This window comes from Mauremys mutica, chromosome 2, assembly GCF_020497125.1.
Source record: "Mauremys mutica isolate MM-2020 ecotype Southern chromosome 2, ASM2049712v1, whole genome shotgun sequence".
In the NCBI taxonomy this organism is placed as follows: domain Eukaryota; kingdom Metazoa; phylum Chordata; order Testudines; family Geoemydidae; genus Mauremys; species Mauremys mutica.
The window spans coordinates 181342685-181359002 of NC_059073.1; the positions used below are offsets into that span (position 1 = coordinate 181342685).

General features: G+C 41.2%; 1 protein-coding gene across 1 annotated transcript; it reads left to right on the plus strand.

Moving 5' to 3' along the window:
• The first annotated feature begins 213 nt into the window (after positions 1–213).
• On the plus strand, positions 214–16210 carry CHMP5 (charged multivesicular body protein 5). Its single transcript, XM_045006794.1, has 8 exons — positions 214–400; positions 4033–4137; positions 5777–5823; positions 7841–7934; positions 8016–8087; positions 10383–10491; positions 14410–14522; positions 15057–16210. Exons 1-8 carry the CDS (start codon positions 332–334, stop codon positions 15105–15107), a joined length of 660 nt encoding a protein of 219 aa, XP_044862729.1. The 5' UTR covers positions 214–331; the 3' UTR covers positions 15108–16210.
• Positions 16211–16318: the final 108 nt, after the last annotated feature.

Sequence of the window (16318 nt, forward strand, 5' to 3'; positions counted from 1 at the left end):
CCCCCCCCCGCGGGGGCGCCGGCTGCGGCGGGACCTTTGATTGGCGTCTCTGTCCCCAGCCGCTGCTCTTAGCCCCGCCCCCACACCCAGGGCCGGTCGCCGCTCACTCAGCTGGGCGGAAGAGCAGAGAGCGGCGCTTTCCTTCCCCACTTCCGCCCTTATCCGCACGTGTCCCGCCCTCTGCCTTCGCGGATTGGCTGCCGGGTGAGGCGTCACTCGCGCCGGCGCAGAGCGAACGGCAGCGGGGGAGGGGCGGCGAGACGGAGCGTTTCCGGGTTGGGAGAGTCGCCGCCGCCGCCGTTCGTGTCCGTCCCGCTCTGAGGCCGCCGCGATGAATCGATTCTTCGGGAAATCGAAGCCTAAAGTGCCGCCGCCGAACCTCACCGATTGTATCGGGACGGTGAGTGGGGGCGGGGGCCGGCCGGGCCGCCCCTCCCCATCCCCCCACCCCCCCGCCGCCGCCGCCGCCGCCCCCCTCCCGTGTTCGGGTCGCCGAGGCGGCTCTGTCCCGGGTTAGCGGGGACAGTCTCCAGCCGGGTGCGCCCCCCGCCCCGGGCCGTCGTTGTTATCGGGACCTGCGTGTGACTCACCCCGGGACACACAATCCCTTCCCCGCCCCCCCGCCGCGAGCCTGCCCCACCCCCACGGGGAGCCACACCCCGAGAGACACACCGCGACACTGGAGGGAGAGAGACGCCGCTCCCCTCTCCCCACGGGGAGAGCGCGAGTGACACCGATGGAGAGACCGGGGTGGGGGGGACACCTCACCCCCCACCCGCCACCCCTCCCCCACCACCTACCCGAGACACACAAGCACAAGACAGACACATAGTCCCACCTATAGAGGAGGAGAGACCTCGAGAAACGTACCGCAACACCTGGAGAGGGGGAGAGAGAGAGACCGACCCCTTCTTCCCCCCATCTATATTCACACTCCTATGGACAGACACACTCAGAGCCCTGGTCCCTCAATGTTTTCTCTGTTGTTACCGACTCTATTCATCCTTCCAAGGGCTGTCACACACACCCCTCTCTTTTCTTTTCTTGTTCTTTCATAACTCCCCACTGCCTGCCAGTCCCAAATAGCACATTGTGGAAAAGCTGGACTGGGCCCAGCAGGAAGCCCACATCATGCAGTTCAAAGGGTGGCCAAGTCACATGAATACCATCCTCAGGCCGGTGAAGAATGATGGAATTGTTCTTAGCACAATCTCTGCCACAGATGAACTTGCTGCAAAACAGAGTAAAGGCATACAGAGATGTGATGGGCTTGTTTAATTGTCCTTTAAATACATACAAGTTGAGAAGTATTAATAGAGCAGTCAAACATGTAGTTGAGTGCCTGACTGCTATTGTAATGTTATTCTTGAAAGAAAGCTTAGGAAGACATTTAGGAGATCAGACCACATGATGTGATGGTCCTTTTGGCCCTTAAAATATATGAAATGCAAAACTTTTGCTTTAGGGAGCATACCTTTTCTCTATATATTAAATAATTAAAAGATGAGGAAAAAGAATATGGTGCTTTGAGGTATTTGGCTAACTTCTTGGAAGATTTAAATTATGCAGCATTATAAAAACAAATAGACTTTTTAGCCCTTATGGTGGCAATGAAACCTTCCAAATGTGAACTGAAACTACTACAAAACTGATTCACAACTGTTTTCTGGAATCTGCAAACAGTCTGAAACAATTCCTGTAAACAAACTGCCCCATTCATCTCAATGGGTTGTTACCTTTTCAACCTAATGATGGTCCTATTAAGAACAGAATTTGGGTGCTCAACTGTGCCTAACATGCAATTGCATCAACTGTGAGTGCACATCAGATAATTGCATATGCTAGTAGGCAAATAAACAAATGGAAGAGATGATCATGGTCAGTGTCTGGGATAACTTTTCCTACTGAGTGATGCGCCTTGCAATTACTTTACTAACTAAAAGTGCTTGGCAAGATTTTCAGCGGTATGCTGTAGAATTATTCTTTAAACAGTAAATCTTCTCCAATCTTGTAGACAATTCATTTGTGTAACAGGTTCAATATTTAGTATGCATATAACAGATTCCATAATAAGGAAGAAGATGATGTAGTGGCTTTTTAATTGGCCTCAATCTGTCAATATAGAGAGCAGTGTACAGCGATGAAGATAGTGTACACATTGTGAGGCTCTCAAAATTGCCTACTTTAATGCATATAAATACTACTTTATCAATTTTGGACACTCTTTACACCGTTTGATGGATAGTCTTAACTGCTGCTTCAATCCTTTTCACATGTTTCTTTATATTTATGTTCTTTTCTAGTTGCTCAGCAATTTATGACAACTAAACAGGTGTCTGTGGATAGACTGTAAGGGTACAATTAGTGTCAATGATTAAAATTTAAGAGTTGATAGAGGGTAATTAAGCCTCACCTTTTTCAATATAAAAATAATTCCTAGTGCAGCATAGACTACAAGTAATGCATAATATAACAATCCTTACCAAGTTCAATTATGCTAATATACTGATGATAAAAAGAATGCAAATTATTGGGGGAGTTAATTCAATTTTAAATTGGGTCAGGGTTCACCCCAAAACAGTCACTGAAAATGTAAGGGTACTCTTCACCCTTTTCTTTTTCCTGACAGTTTATATTGGATTGTACATTTTCTTATTATTTACTCCTGTTAGGTAATTTTTTTTTTCAGTAAAACAACAGAAATTAGTAGTTTACTTCAGACAAGTAGTCAGAATGCTTAGTTTGGGGCGCAAGAAGGCATAATTAGGATCTGAGAGATGTCATGAGAAACAGAAGTTTAATATTTTGTTCTGGAATAAATGTGTTAGCTCTCACCATGGGCCCTTCATCTGGAGATAAATGCAGTGCTTCTGTGCTTGTATCATTCACTTGTACAGGAAAGAAAGTGGTTTAATAGTGAAACACATTTCTCCTTTGTGTATGTTAACTGGGATTCTCCTTGGATTATGTGGAGAATTTTCTCCTACTTTGGACACACAAGCTTTTTTGTATATCAGTGGTTTAAACATAGACTTTAAAGACTCTGGACTCACAGGTTTAGGTCCCAATACAGCCAGCTCAGTTCTTTGGAGGCAGATAAACTGAGTTCCATGTACTCTGCAGTGTAGGAATCTTTCCAGCATCACCTTAAAACTGAGGTTCTGTCCTGTGAACATTAGATTCTATAGCATACATAATTAGATTAGGAGGGTCTGCCTCAGTGTCTTCTTTAGTCATCCTGTTATCCAGAATGATGTGCGCTAGCTGTCCAAATAATAATTGTCCTCCCACCCTTGTGATAGTTGAATTAAAGGATAGATGGATGTTTGTGGAGAGCTTTAGGATCCTTGAAGAGTTGTTGCAAGGCTCTATAAATGTACAATATTTAAAAAATATTGTACAATTTATTTTCCTTTTATTAATAAAACAGCTGGCATAGTGGAAAGCTTAAAGTAAATCTTTCAGTGCCAGCTGTAACCAAGCATTTTGTCTCTAGTGTGGAGAGAGCTGATATCAATTGCTCTGCATAGAAAATGCCCCGGGCAATAGTATATTATCAATGTCCTCGTCCAAGCTGTCATATACTGTCTCTTTGTTTAGAAGAAAAAGGGTCTAACAGAAGGAAATGCACCAGAATTAACATGTTGAGAGATTACCTATATTCAGATATTATGATACAAATTGAATTTGCAAATTTAATGTCATGCCAATGAGTAAAAATGTAGTATGATTGTGTGCCCCTCTCTAGTGATGATTCACAGAATGAAAAACATAGGTTTTCTTTGAGACATTTCTCTGAATATATAAAGTCAACAAGAAAATCTGTTTTTTTAATTAATGCTATGAGGAGGAATCTTTGCCACCTTTTGTCATCTAATTGTCCCTTCCAAATTTTTTTTGACATTTTAAGTCTAGCTTGTATAACAGCAACTTTGTATGTGTGAACACATTTTACTTCAAGGACTACAAGTGCCTGGAAAAAATCTTGAGTGTTAGCAATGAATTTTTTGTCCTGTCTTCCTTGTACCAAAGGTGGATAGCAGAGCTGAGTCAATTGACAAGAAAATTAGTAGGCTTGATGCAGAACTGGTGAAGTATAAAGATCAGATGAAGAAAATGAGGGAGGGGCCTGCAAAGGTAAGAATACTATTTGGTGTACACATGAGAAGGTGAAGTGACTCACACTTTCAGTAATTCACAAAATGGAGCAATGTCATAACCAGTTCTCCAGGTTCTTAGAAGTATCATTGTAAGTGCTTCCTGCAATCTTGGGAGAGAGTGGGCTACCATAAAAGCTTGTTTGTATTCTCAGCTATTTCCCAGATCTGTGCCATATCGGTTGCTAGTCTTGAAATAAAGTTCCATTTTCATAATGCTACTCTGTGTAAAACTAAAAAATTGGCTACAAAGTCAAATACTTTTATTACCTCATTTTCTATATCTACATCAGGTTATTAGAGATGGTAGGCTTGGTCAAGCACTCTCTGGCCATCCAGTCACAGTGTGTTAAATTGTGTCTTCCTCTGCACTAAGCACTGTCTCTCTTTTCTTAGCCCTGGTCTACACTGGGGGGGAATCGATCTAAGTTACGCAACTTCAGCTACGCGAATAAAGTAGCTGAAGTCGACAGACCTAGATCAACTTACCGTGGTGTCTTCACCGCGGTGAGTCGACTGCTGCTGCTCCCCTGTCGACTCTGCTTGCGCCTCTCATGGTGCTGGAGTACAGGAGTCGACGGGAGAGGGAGAGGGGGTCGATTTATCGCATCTAGAATAGATGTGATAAATCGATTCCCCACTGGATCGATCGCTGCCCGCCGATCTGGCAGGTAGTGTAGACATACCCATAGTTGTCACAGATTTTACTAAATTGAACACCTACCATGGGAAACATTAAAATGTCAGTAAAATGTTTAATGTAAACTTACTTTTTTTTTTTTTTAACTGAGAGATGCAAATGAGACCTCAGTATGGTTAGGGGTAAGGATGAAAGTGGGACCAGTTTGCTTACTTTAAGGTTCTCTCAGGTAGAGCTTGCAAACCAGAATATGGAGAACAGTGGTGTGGGAAGAGGAGGAAGCAGGGAGAAAATGGAAGAACTTAGAAGTACAATCTGGGTATCCCTGTGAAACCAGTAGACTTCCTTGAGAGAAGGGAGTCTGTTCCTTTTCTTGCTTTCTCTCCCTCCTTCCCCTGTGGCTCTATGAGGTCAAGTCTGCAGGGCAGGTTCCTTGGTTCAGTTGTGTATGGAGGAAGTTCCAAATCTTTCGGAAATGGATGGGGGGGAACCCCATAAACTTGAGAAATGGGGCAAACACCTAAAGGAAACAACTGTTAACAAAGTTTGGTTTGGTTTGAGTTTTAAAGTGAATGGAAATTCTTCATACATGTAGTGAAATACTGATAGCACCTTACAAAGCATTATTTGGTTGATACTGACCATTGAAATGTTTTTGAAAGGTAATGTCCAGAGAAATTTGCCACTTATCTGAGTGTGTTCTGCTGTTTGTGTGTGTTTTTCCTTTATTTAAGCAGAAGTTATATGGGGTTTCATTATTACCAACATATATATATATGCCTGTTTCAATACTTATGGGTAATCATTGTGACTGTTAACTGTGTTTAACAGCTCTCACAATTTTAAAGAAAAGACCTCTCACAGTAAAAAAAAAAAATAAAATACATTTTTATGCATTAATTATTGTAATAGTGTAATCCAGAGCAATTACACTGTTACCTTTGTTTTTACTAACAACTGGCTGTCATGTCTCTTTCAGAATATGGTAAAACAGAAGGCTTTGAGAGTATTAAAGCAGAAGCGAATGTAAGTTTCAAACTTTCTTAATCCTTATTTAGTGAAATACTGTTTAGTTTTGGGAGGATTGGTATACTTGCCACTTCCTCTTCCATTTCTGTGCCATTTCTTGTGAGTATTCTTGCAAACAAATCATGGAAGAAATTGTAGTCGTTTATAAACATCGAGTTTTTGATCTTGAAGTATCAAAGCTAAAAAAAGTCAGTGTCAGCATGTCTGCATTATTTGTATATAAATGTTTGATATTTAATATACACACAATATTATATAATGTGCAGTACTGTTTTTGAATTAAAACAAAATGACTGGTAAATCCTGGTAAATCACTGAAGTTGCACTTGATTTTCTGTCTTGCTTTTATATAGAGAGAGATGGGTATTGTTGCATGTTATATAAATTTCTACTTTACATGCATGAATCAGCATCACAGTAAGTTCTTTATATGCACAATAGATGGCTCCTTGGCTCTCACTGGTGTTCTTAACATTCCAGTTGGACCCAATCAGAGCACTCTATGGGATGAGCTACCTTTCTCCCATATTGCTGTGCCATTAGTAAGTACAGAAACTCCTCACTTAATATCGTCCCAGTTAACGTTACGTCGCTGATCTATTAGAGAACATTCTCATTTAAAGTTGCGCAGTGATCCCTTATAACGTTGTTTGGCAGCTGCCTGCCTTGTCCACTGCTTGCAGGAAGAGCAGCCCATTGGAGCTAGCTGTTGGGGGCTAGGAACCAGGGTGCGCTGGCAGCCCCCCATCAGCACCCATAAGTTCCCTGTGCAGCAGCCGCCCAGCAGGCTATCAATTGCTGGGCAGTTCAGGTGTCCCGCCCTCCCACTACCATGTGCTGCTCTTGCCCTCTGCCTTGGAGCTGCTCCCGGGAGCCTCCTGATTGCTGGGCAGGGGGTGGAGGGAAAGAGGGGTGCTGATGTCAGGGTGTCCCCCTGGCCCCCACTCCTGTACCCCATCTCCACAGAGCTTGGAGGATGGGGGTGGGAACAGGGCTCAGGGTGGAAGGAGCTTGCTGGCAGAAGCTGCTGTCTCAACTTGCTTATCTACTTAAAAAGGCAGTAGTTAAAGTGGGGTCAGCGTACTTAAAGGGGCAATGCACATTTCTCTGTGTCTCTCTCGCACACACCTGTGTGTGTCTCTCTCTCTCTCACACATCTCCCTTCCCAGCCCCGCGCACTTTGGAAAGTGGAGGGAGTGGTGTGCTCCAGTGGGGTAGCGTGCATTCATCATCATCTTCAGTTTCCGCAGGGGATGTTTGCAGGTCTATTGTGTCTCCTCCCTCCATTCGTGCTGCTTTATAGAGTGTGAGGCTACATTAACAACAATTTGTTAACCCTTGAAGGCTCAGCCGAGTGCTAGTTCATCATTTACCAGCAAGGCATTCCCTGGGAAATATCCCACCCTCCCACTCCATCACCTCAACCAAGCTTCCAAATCATCATTGCCATATACAGTATTAAATTGTTTAAAACTTATACTGTGTATGTGATATGTCTTTTGTCTGGCAAAAAAAATTCCCTGGAACCTAACCCCCACTATTTACGTTAATTTTTATGGGGAAATTAGTCACTTAACATCGTTTTGCTTAAAGTTGCATTTTTCAGGAAAGTAACTACAACGTTAAGCAAGGAGTTACTGTAATGCCCTCATCCCAAATTTGTCAACAAACCTTTATATCACAACAAAGCACACTATATAAGCCTGTGTAAACATGGGCATGCATGGTTTCCAACCATCTAAGCAAAAGTTTAATTTTGCATTCAGAAATAGCTTTATCAGGTAACAGACATAAATACATAGTCATGTTCAATGGCCCCCTAGAACAAAATTAAAATGACTATTACTGAACACTGTTTATAAATAAGTAAAGAGCAAAGATTGCCTTCTATATTTGTTTCCAAGTTTGAAAAGTGCTGTTTCTCTCAGGTATCTTGTGAATTTCATTAGGGTTACTTACAAATTGTATGATATACAGTAATGTTTTAAACACAGCATTTGTAATACTTTAACAGGTATGAACAACAGCGGGATAATCTGTCACAGCAGTCTTTTAATATGGAACAAGCCAATTACACCATCCAATCACTGAAGGACACAAAGACAACGGTATCAGTATATTCATTTCAAGTTTGCTTTATTTATAAGTGCTGCAGTAGATACAAGCATCTTGTTTGACTCTCTTTCTAGGTTGATGCTATGAAACTGGGGGTGAAAGAAATGAAGAAGGCTTACAAGCAAGTCAAAATTGATCACATTGAGGTGAGCATTTGTACTGCTTACTACTAAACTATCCAAATATATTGTTAAAATGCTCAGTAGTGACTATTACTGTGCACACAAAGATTATTTGGAATTAAATATTCATTGCCTAAACCAGAGAGAACAGTGAAAATGAGCTAACTGCACAGCTGATTGCTTCAGTCAGAAATGAGCAACTTCACAGCTTTTGTTAAAGATGAAACTGATCTGATTTTCTATACACTGCTAATCCTGATCATGTGGATTTTAATTCCTCTGACTGCACAACCCAGCACTTGGCTTTCAGTTCATCTAACTGAGTTATCCAATGGAACTACCTCTCTGCTCCAGCCACTTTTTCCTCCCAAACTTTGATGATCTGCTCTGGTAATGTCCTCCTCCCACTTTTGCTTCCTAATGTTCTTCCATGTTACCTTTGTTTCTTCCCTCCTTCCAAATCGGTTCACCATGTTCCCAACCTCTCCTCCTGGTACCTCCTGAAAAAACAATTCCAAGAGGTCTACAAGGCCTAGTCCTTCCCTAAGAAGTTTTTTACTAAATAACTATGACTTTGCCCCAAAAATAAAAGTGCAAAGGTTAAAACACATTCTAAATGTGACGGCTACATCATCTTTTTGGTGTATTCTATCACCGTTTCTTTGTTTATGCACAGTGTCTACATTGTAAGCCCTTTGGGGACAATGCTTGTTGTCTTACCTGCATAAGCATTTAGTGTAAGATATACACTAAAATCTGTATTTATTTTTTTTTAATTGATTGACTTCATCATGGCACAACTCAAGTTAGTCCTCATTCTTTAGAACACCCACATAAGCTTCTGGCTTCCTCAAATTTCTGTACTTGAGGTTGATTCTTTCCAGGCCTCCCAATTAGTGTTTTCATAATTGTTAGTTACAAATATGGATATATCCTTAGCACTGAGCATAAATGTCTCTATGGCTTTCAATTTTGGGTCTCTTCTTCCTTGTCTATAAATTGTTAAAAACCCAAGTGTCTGAGCTGAAAATACTGATAAAACAAGAGTTTGATATACAATACTGTACTTGGAATTGTGGGAAAGACTTCATTTTCTTCTAGCTAGACCAGTGGTCCCCAACCTTTTCATCTGGCAGGCGCCAGACGAAGGACCGTGGCAGCGGTCGAGCATCCGCCAAAATGACGCCGAATTTCTGCGGCATTTCGGCGGCGACGCCTCTCGATGACGTCGCTTTTCGGCGGCAAGTGGCGTCATCGAGAGGCGTCGCCGCCTAAATGCCACAGAAATTCGGCGGTGACGCCTCTTGGGCACGACGTTGGGGACCCCTGAGCTAGACAATCATCCTAATGTGGAACTACTTCCATCTTCTTAACTCTATTATTAAATATAATAATGCTTTGAATTGTCCCATAATGTCACTGGGCTGATCACTTCGTATATGGGTTTTAATATCTGACCAGATGTAGCATTTTCTGTGAGAACAGCCATTCCCAAGTCTACTGGTTTTTGGTGTGTTTTGTGAAATCCTATCTAATCACATTTCCCCATTCTTCCTATCCATGTTGGTTCTGTCACTTCACTCTTTCAACTACTTCTGATCCTGCCTCCCCCTTCATCAGTGGCATGAGTTTCACAGCTAACATTCCTGCTCTGATCTCTCATGCTTTAAATGTCCTTTCAGCCCATTCTAGATACTTCTGACCCCAATCTAGAATGTCCCGCCATCTAATATGGCTTTGCCATTGGTTTTGACTGTCTTCATTTGCAGTCTTGGAAGTTTAATGTCTGTTTTAGTATGCAAAGAGTCTATTAAGCATGCTAGGAGACTTTAATCATTTGATATGAATATAAGTGAGGAAAAAATGGTCCCTGCACTTCCACACTAGAGTTCAGTATATGAAATTTAAAAAAAAATCTAGTTTAGTTTTGCTTTTTAGTATGTGCCTCATATCTTCCTTCTGCAAGCTAGATTCTAGTTTTTTTTTAAAGTCTTTTAAATTCACTCTGGAGAAGTATAAAACAACCTGCTACGTTCAGAGATTTTTGGTGCCAGTTCCCCTCCCTCTGTTCTAGTCCATTTATATTTTATTTTATTTTTTAACTGCTGAGAACCCGGAGGATTACACCAAATGCATAATTAACACAATATTCTAAATTTTATAACAATTTCAAGCAGGATTTATAAATTAAAATGACTCAGCAGAGTAGCTTGTTCTGCAACATTAGCTCCTGAATTACTTCTGAATTTCAGTGTATAGTTATAGTTGAATCAGCTTGTAACTGCAATTGGGACAAGTTTAACTTTGTTACTATTACAGGACATACAAGACCAATTGGAGGATATGATGGAAGAAGCCAGTGAAATCCAGGACGCACTGGGTCGTAGTTATGGAACACCAGAGATTGACGAAGAAGATTTGGAAGCAGGTTAGTGAGTATAGGAAGATTCTGTGGTACTTTTAGTTTCTGCAAGAGCACAGTTTCTTACTTTTTGTTTTGCTTTTTTTCCCCCCAAGAACTTAGCAGATAGCTGATTATTTTTAACTCAGAAGTTGCACAGACAAAAGCACAAGTTAATATATTTAATAACTAACATTTATAGAATTTTGTGGTTACTGAAGAAAAAAACCTTTTCCATGGGGTTAATTCTAGTTTCTCTGTAGTGCTTTTATGTATCACTAATTGTCTTGTTAAGTAACATCCATTTGTTTGGCTCAGATATAGATGGCTGTTGCTTCTTTATTGGAGCAGCTTCCCTCTCCCTCAGCTTTCTGAATATGAATCCTTCCTGCATTGTCAGATGTTGCTTAGTGCACAAACAATGCTCCACCATCCCTGTCTATCCTGGGCTGCTGTTTGCATGTCCTCTTTGTTGTGAAGCCCCATTTGGGCTATTAAGGGCCCAAAAGTAAGCTATTCTGCTGGGTAGGAAAGATAGAAAATGTAGCAAAAGACCACCTTGGCTTACCCACGAGATCTTGTATGATCTAAAAAATAAAAAGGAGTCATATAAAAAATGGAAACTAGGTCAGATTACAAAGGATGAATATAGGCAAACAACACAGGAATGCAGGGGCAAGATTAGAAAGGCAAAGGCACAAAATGAGCTCAAACTAGCTATGGGAATAAAGGAAAACAAGAAGACTTTTTATCAATACATTAGAAGCAAGAGGAAGACCAAGGACAGGGTAGGCCCACTGCTCAGTGAGGAGGGAGAAACAGTAACAGGAAACTTGGAAATGGCAGAGATGCTTAATGACTTCTTTGTTTCAGTCTTCACCGAGAAGTCTGAAGGAATGCCTAACATAGTGAATGCTTATGGGAAGGTTTAGAAGATAAAATAAAAAAAGAACAAGTTAAAAATCACTTAGAAAAGTTAGATGCCTGCAAGTCACCGGGGCCTGATGAAATGCATCCTAGAATACTCAAGGAGCTAATAGAGGAGGTATCTGAGCCTCTAGCTATTATCTTTGGAAAATCATGGGAGACGAGAGAGATTCCAGAAGACGAAAAGGGCAAATATAGTGCCCATCTATAAAAAGGGAAATAAAAACAACCCAGGAAACTACAGACCAGTTAGTTTAACTTCTATGCCAGGGAAGATAATGGAGCAAGTAATTAAGGAAATCATCTGCAAACACTTGGAAGATGGTAAGGTGATAGGGAATAGCCAGCATGGATTTGTAAAGAACAAATCGTGTCAAACCAATCCGATAGCTTTCTTTGATAGGATAACGAGTCTTGTGAATAAGGGAGAAGCGGTGGATGTGGTATACCTAGACTTTAGTAAGGCATTTGATACGGTCTCGCATGATACTCTTATCGATAAACTAGGCAAATACAATTTAGATGGGGCTACTATAAGGTGGGTGCATAACTGGCTGGATAACCGTACTCAGAGAGTAGTTATTAATGGTTCCCAATCCTGCTGGAAAGGTATAACAAGTGGGGTTCCGCAGGGGTCTGTTTTGGGACCGGCTCTGTTCAATATCTTCATCAACGACTTAGACGTTGGCATAGAAAGTACGCTTATTAAGTTTGCAGATGATACAAAACTGGGAGGGATTGCAACTGCTTTGGAGGACAGGGTCATAATTCAAAATGATCTGGACAAATTGGAGAAATGGTCTGAGGTAAACCAGATGAAGTTTAATAAAGACAAATGCAAAGTGCTCCACTTAGGAAGGAACAATCAGTTTCACACATACAGAATGGGAAGAGACTGTCTAGGAAGGAGTACGGCAGAAAGGGATCTAGGGGTTATAGTGGACTGCAAGCTAAATATGAGTCAAAAGTGTGATGCTGTTGCAAAAAAAGCAAGCGTGATTCTGGGATGCATTAACAGGTGTGTTGTAAGGAAGACACAAGAGGTCATTCTTCCGCTCTACTCTGCGCTGGTTAGGCCTCAACTGGAGTATTGTGTCCAGTTCTGGGCACCACATTTCAAGAAAGATGTGGAGAAATTGGAGAGGGTCCAAAGAAGAGCAACAAGAACGATTAAAGGTCTTGAGAACATGACCTATGAAGGAAGGCTGAAAGAATTGGGTTTGTTTAGTTTGGAAAAGAGAAGACTGAGAGGGGACATGATAGCAGTTTTCAGGTATCTAAAAGGGTGTCCTCAGGAGGAGGGAGAAAACTTGTTCACCTTAGCCTCTAAGGATAGAACAAGAAGCAATGGGCTTAAACTGCAGCAAGGGAGATTTAGGTTGGACATTAGGAAAAAGTTCCTAACTGCCAGGGTGGTTAAACACTGGAATAAATTGCCTAGGGAGGTTGTGGAATCTCCATCTCTGGAGATATTTAAGAGTAAGTTAGATAAATGTCTATCAGGGATGGTCTAGACAGTATTTGGTCCTGCCATGAGGGCAGGGGATTGGACTTGATGACCTCTCGAGGTCCCTTCCAGTCCTAGAGTCTATGAATCTGTAAGTTTTCCTTTTCAGAGTAGTATTTGATGGAGGGATTCTGTCAGTTGGCCCTGTGACGGGATCCCCCTGGGGTGTAGCCTGGGACTGTGGGACCACTATGCCCCCTTAACTCTCTCTAGCCTGGGCTGTCTCTCACAATGCCTTGCTAGTACCAGCAGCAAACCCCTCCAGGTGCTGTTATTGCTCAGCACAACTCCCCCACCCAGCTAGATTGCATGAATTCTCCCAGAGCCACTCACGAATCACACAGGGAAAGGCACCAGCCAAATCCTGCCCCCCAGCTCCCAGCACTGTACCTCCAGGAATAGAGTCTTGCACTGCTCAAGATGGGCGGTGCAAATGTATTAATTGGTTCACCACTCCATCAATGGAAAGTGGACATACACCAGCCTTTGCAAAACCCTGAGGAGATTTACCACACACTTCAGGCAGACTCACTGTGAAGATGAACAGTAACACAAATTTATTGACTACAAAAGATAGATTTTAAGTGATAGGCAAAAAGTCAGTTAGTTACCAAAAGAAAATAAAATGTAAGCACGCAGTCTAAACTCTCAACCCTATTAGACTGGGCAACAACTAGACTAAGCAGTTTTTCGTCACCCCACTGGATATTTTAGTTCATAGTACACAGATTTCACCCTTAAAATCTGGGCCAGTCCCCTCGGAGTCTTCAGAGTGTCCTTGTTGCTCGCAGTGTAGGTGGGTGAAGGAGAAAGGCCAAGCATGAGCCCCTGTGTTTGATTTTTATACCCTTAATCCACATGCTTGAGAACACAAGTCCAGGCATGTCTGGGCATTGCTGAGTCTCCAGGCAAGGTTGAGCAATTCCCCTGGTGTGGTCTCATGCACAAGAGTCATTGAATTGTAGCTCACTTGCTGGACAATGGTTGTTGATGGGTTGATTGATACCCCACCCAGGTGTTGGTTACTTTCCTTGCTGTTGCCTCTGGGGAGCTAATATCTGGCTGATTCCCCAATTTACATTATGTTTTAGTAACAACCATATGATAATTTTACCATAATTTCATATGCATTAATGATATACATATATGATAAATGACTTTCCGCAGATCATAACCTTTCTTCGATACTTACAAGGCATGCTTTATATGTAAGATCACGATTGTATAAAAATGAGGAATATGGGGGTTACAGGGTGCTCCCCCAAGGTACAAAATATCTCAGCCCCTTTTGTGTGTTTCTCCAGCTGCCCTGTGGCACAGCTGCCCTGTGGCACATCTGCCCTGGCAGATGCTCTGGTTTGGTTTTGTTCTTAACACATTCCCCAGTAACTTTCTTTACATATATTTTTTTCCTTGCCAAAGAAATCCCTTGCTTAATTTAACATCACTGTGATCAATCAGTCCTTCAGCCCTCATAAAGCTGTAACATATGTAATGTAATTCAATTTCAGAACTGGATGCCTTAGGTGATGAGCTTTTAGTTGATGAGGACAGTTCCTATTTAGATGAAGCTGCATCTGCTCCAGCAATTCCAGAAGGCACTCCTACTGACGCAAAAAACAAGGTGGGCCTTTTCCCCTCTCATTTAATAAATGTACAGTAAAATGTGTTTTAATCAGTCACTCATGAAACTGATAAAGCTGTTGCTTAATGGAAAGCCTTAAAGGTGGAGCAGAATTGTGCTTAGCATGTTTGGAGATGCTTAGGGGTAGTCACTTGTACAAAATTTCACTTGTATGCTTTGGGAGGCCAACTTTACTGTACAAACTATTTCCCCATAAGGTACTGAGTGTAGTTAGTTGAAAGGGCTGTCATAATGTACTTAGCATTTGTACATGTTTTTTTCAAGCAGATCTAAACCAGCATTTCCAATGCTTTTCCAACTTTTTTCACATATCTTTTGTATGTAAGCATATGTCATTTGTCAGAGGATTGATGTTCAGTTTTCACTTTTTTGGACTATAATAAAATTGATAAATGAGGTCGGCTACAGAAAATACTGATGCTCCTATTTGGTCTTGTAACTCCAAACTATAAAGTAATCTTAAAGGTTGTATACCTAATTGATTAAACTATATCTTTTTTTTTTCCCTTATAGGATGGTGTATTGGTGGATGAATTTGGACTGCCACAGATCCCTGCTACATAAACATGCATTTTTAGAGCACATTGGAAATGGCAAGTTACTTCTTACAAATCAAATTAGCAAAACATTTTTTGAAATCCTGGAAAACTTGCCTTTTCAGTAAAACCTTAATATCACTACATCTTAAAATGCAATATGAATGGCTGGTGGTGTTTTCTTTCTTGGAAGAAAGTTGATATACTACTGACTTTTCTATGAGAGGAGAAAAATTGGCACAATTTCCTTCAGCGGATGCAGTCTGTCTACTAGGTTTTGATTATCCAGTGTTTTATGGAAGAAGTAGTACATGAAAAATAGTGGTGGCTGTTAATAGTTGAGCTTTGTCTTGATTTGATTTGTATTATATTTCTGTTTTCTGAAACAAACTAAGACTATGTGGCTGCTTACCTTCTGTAAGATGGCTTCCTTATTACTTACTGTACTGATTTAACAAAAATAGAAGCATTTTTAAGAATACTTCAGTTCTGAGACTTGATATTGTATTTGTAACTCTTAATTACAGCTGTAACAAATAAACATATACAAAGGTTATCTTTAACCTTATGTATTCCATTTTGACATAAAAGTTTATACCATAGAGTAGCTTATCCTCTTGTGTGGTGTTTTTGGTAGCAGTTTTAACCTGCTGCTTGTTTTCATCAGTGTCATTCAGCATTTGAGCATAGGCCTTCCATTAACATGCTTGGTCTAAAGCTGGAGGTTGGTCATGATCCTCAAATTTCTCCACCCTTTCATATATCTCCCTTTTAGAATTCCAAAATAACATTACTGTAAGACCATTGCTACTGCTGTGCTTCTCCTCTTGTCATGAGTTGGGGCATTACAGCTTTCTCTGACCACTATTGCTCTGTAGATTGTCCAGCAAAAAGTGGTTATAGAACAAATGGCCATCTCCCTTTCTTTGGACCCATTGGCCAGAAGAGAGAGTACTCTCAAACTCAAATCTCTTCTAGTGAAGATTGTATTGCCAAGCCTTGTAGCAGACTCTCTTTCAGAAGTCTATGGCCCAGATAGTTTTCCATTTTTATCAGGAATGAAGTATACAAATGTTTGTTGTACAGAAACTGAAACTTATTTATGCTTAATAAAGATATTTTTCCAACATACATTTTAAGAACACATCCCTCCTTAATTGTAATCGGCAGCTTGGTTAGAAAAAGTAAACGTATTCATATGTAATCAAAAATACAAAATAGCTTACCTGTAACCTTAGT

Excerpts from the sequence above, each read along its gene's own strand:
- CHMP5 (XM_045006794.1), top strand. The coding sequence starts at position 332 with ATGAATCGATTCTTCGGGAAATCGAAGCCTAAAGTGCCGCCGCCGAAC. Across the intron at positions 4,138-5,776 it reads TGAGGGAGGGGCCTGCAAAG|AATATGGTAAAACAGAAGGC; the intron begins GTAAGAATACTA and ends TGTCTCTTTCAG. Across the intron at positions 7,935-8,015 it reads TGAAGGACACAAAGACAACG|GTTGATGCTATGAAACTGGG; the intron begins GTATCAGTATAT and ends CTCTCTTTCTAG.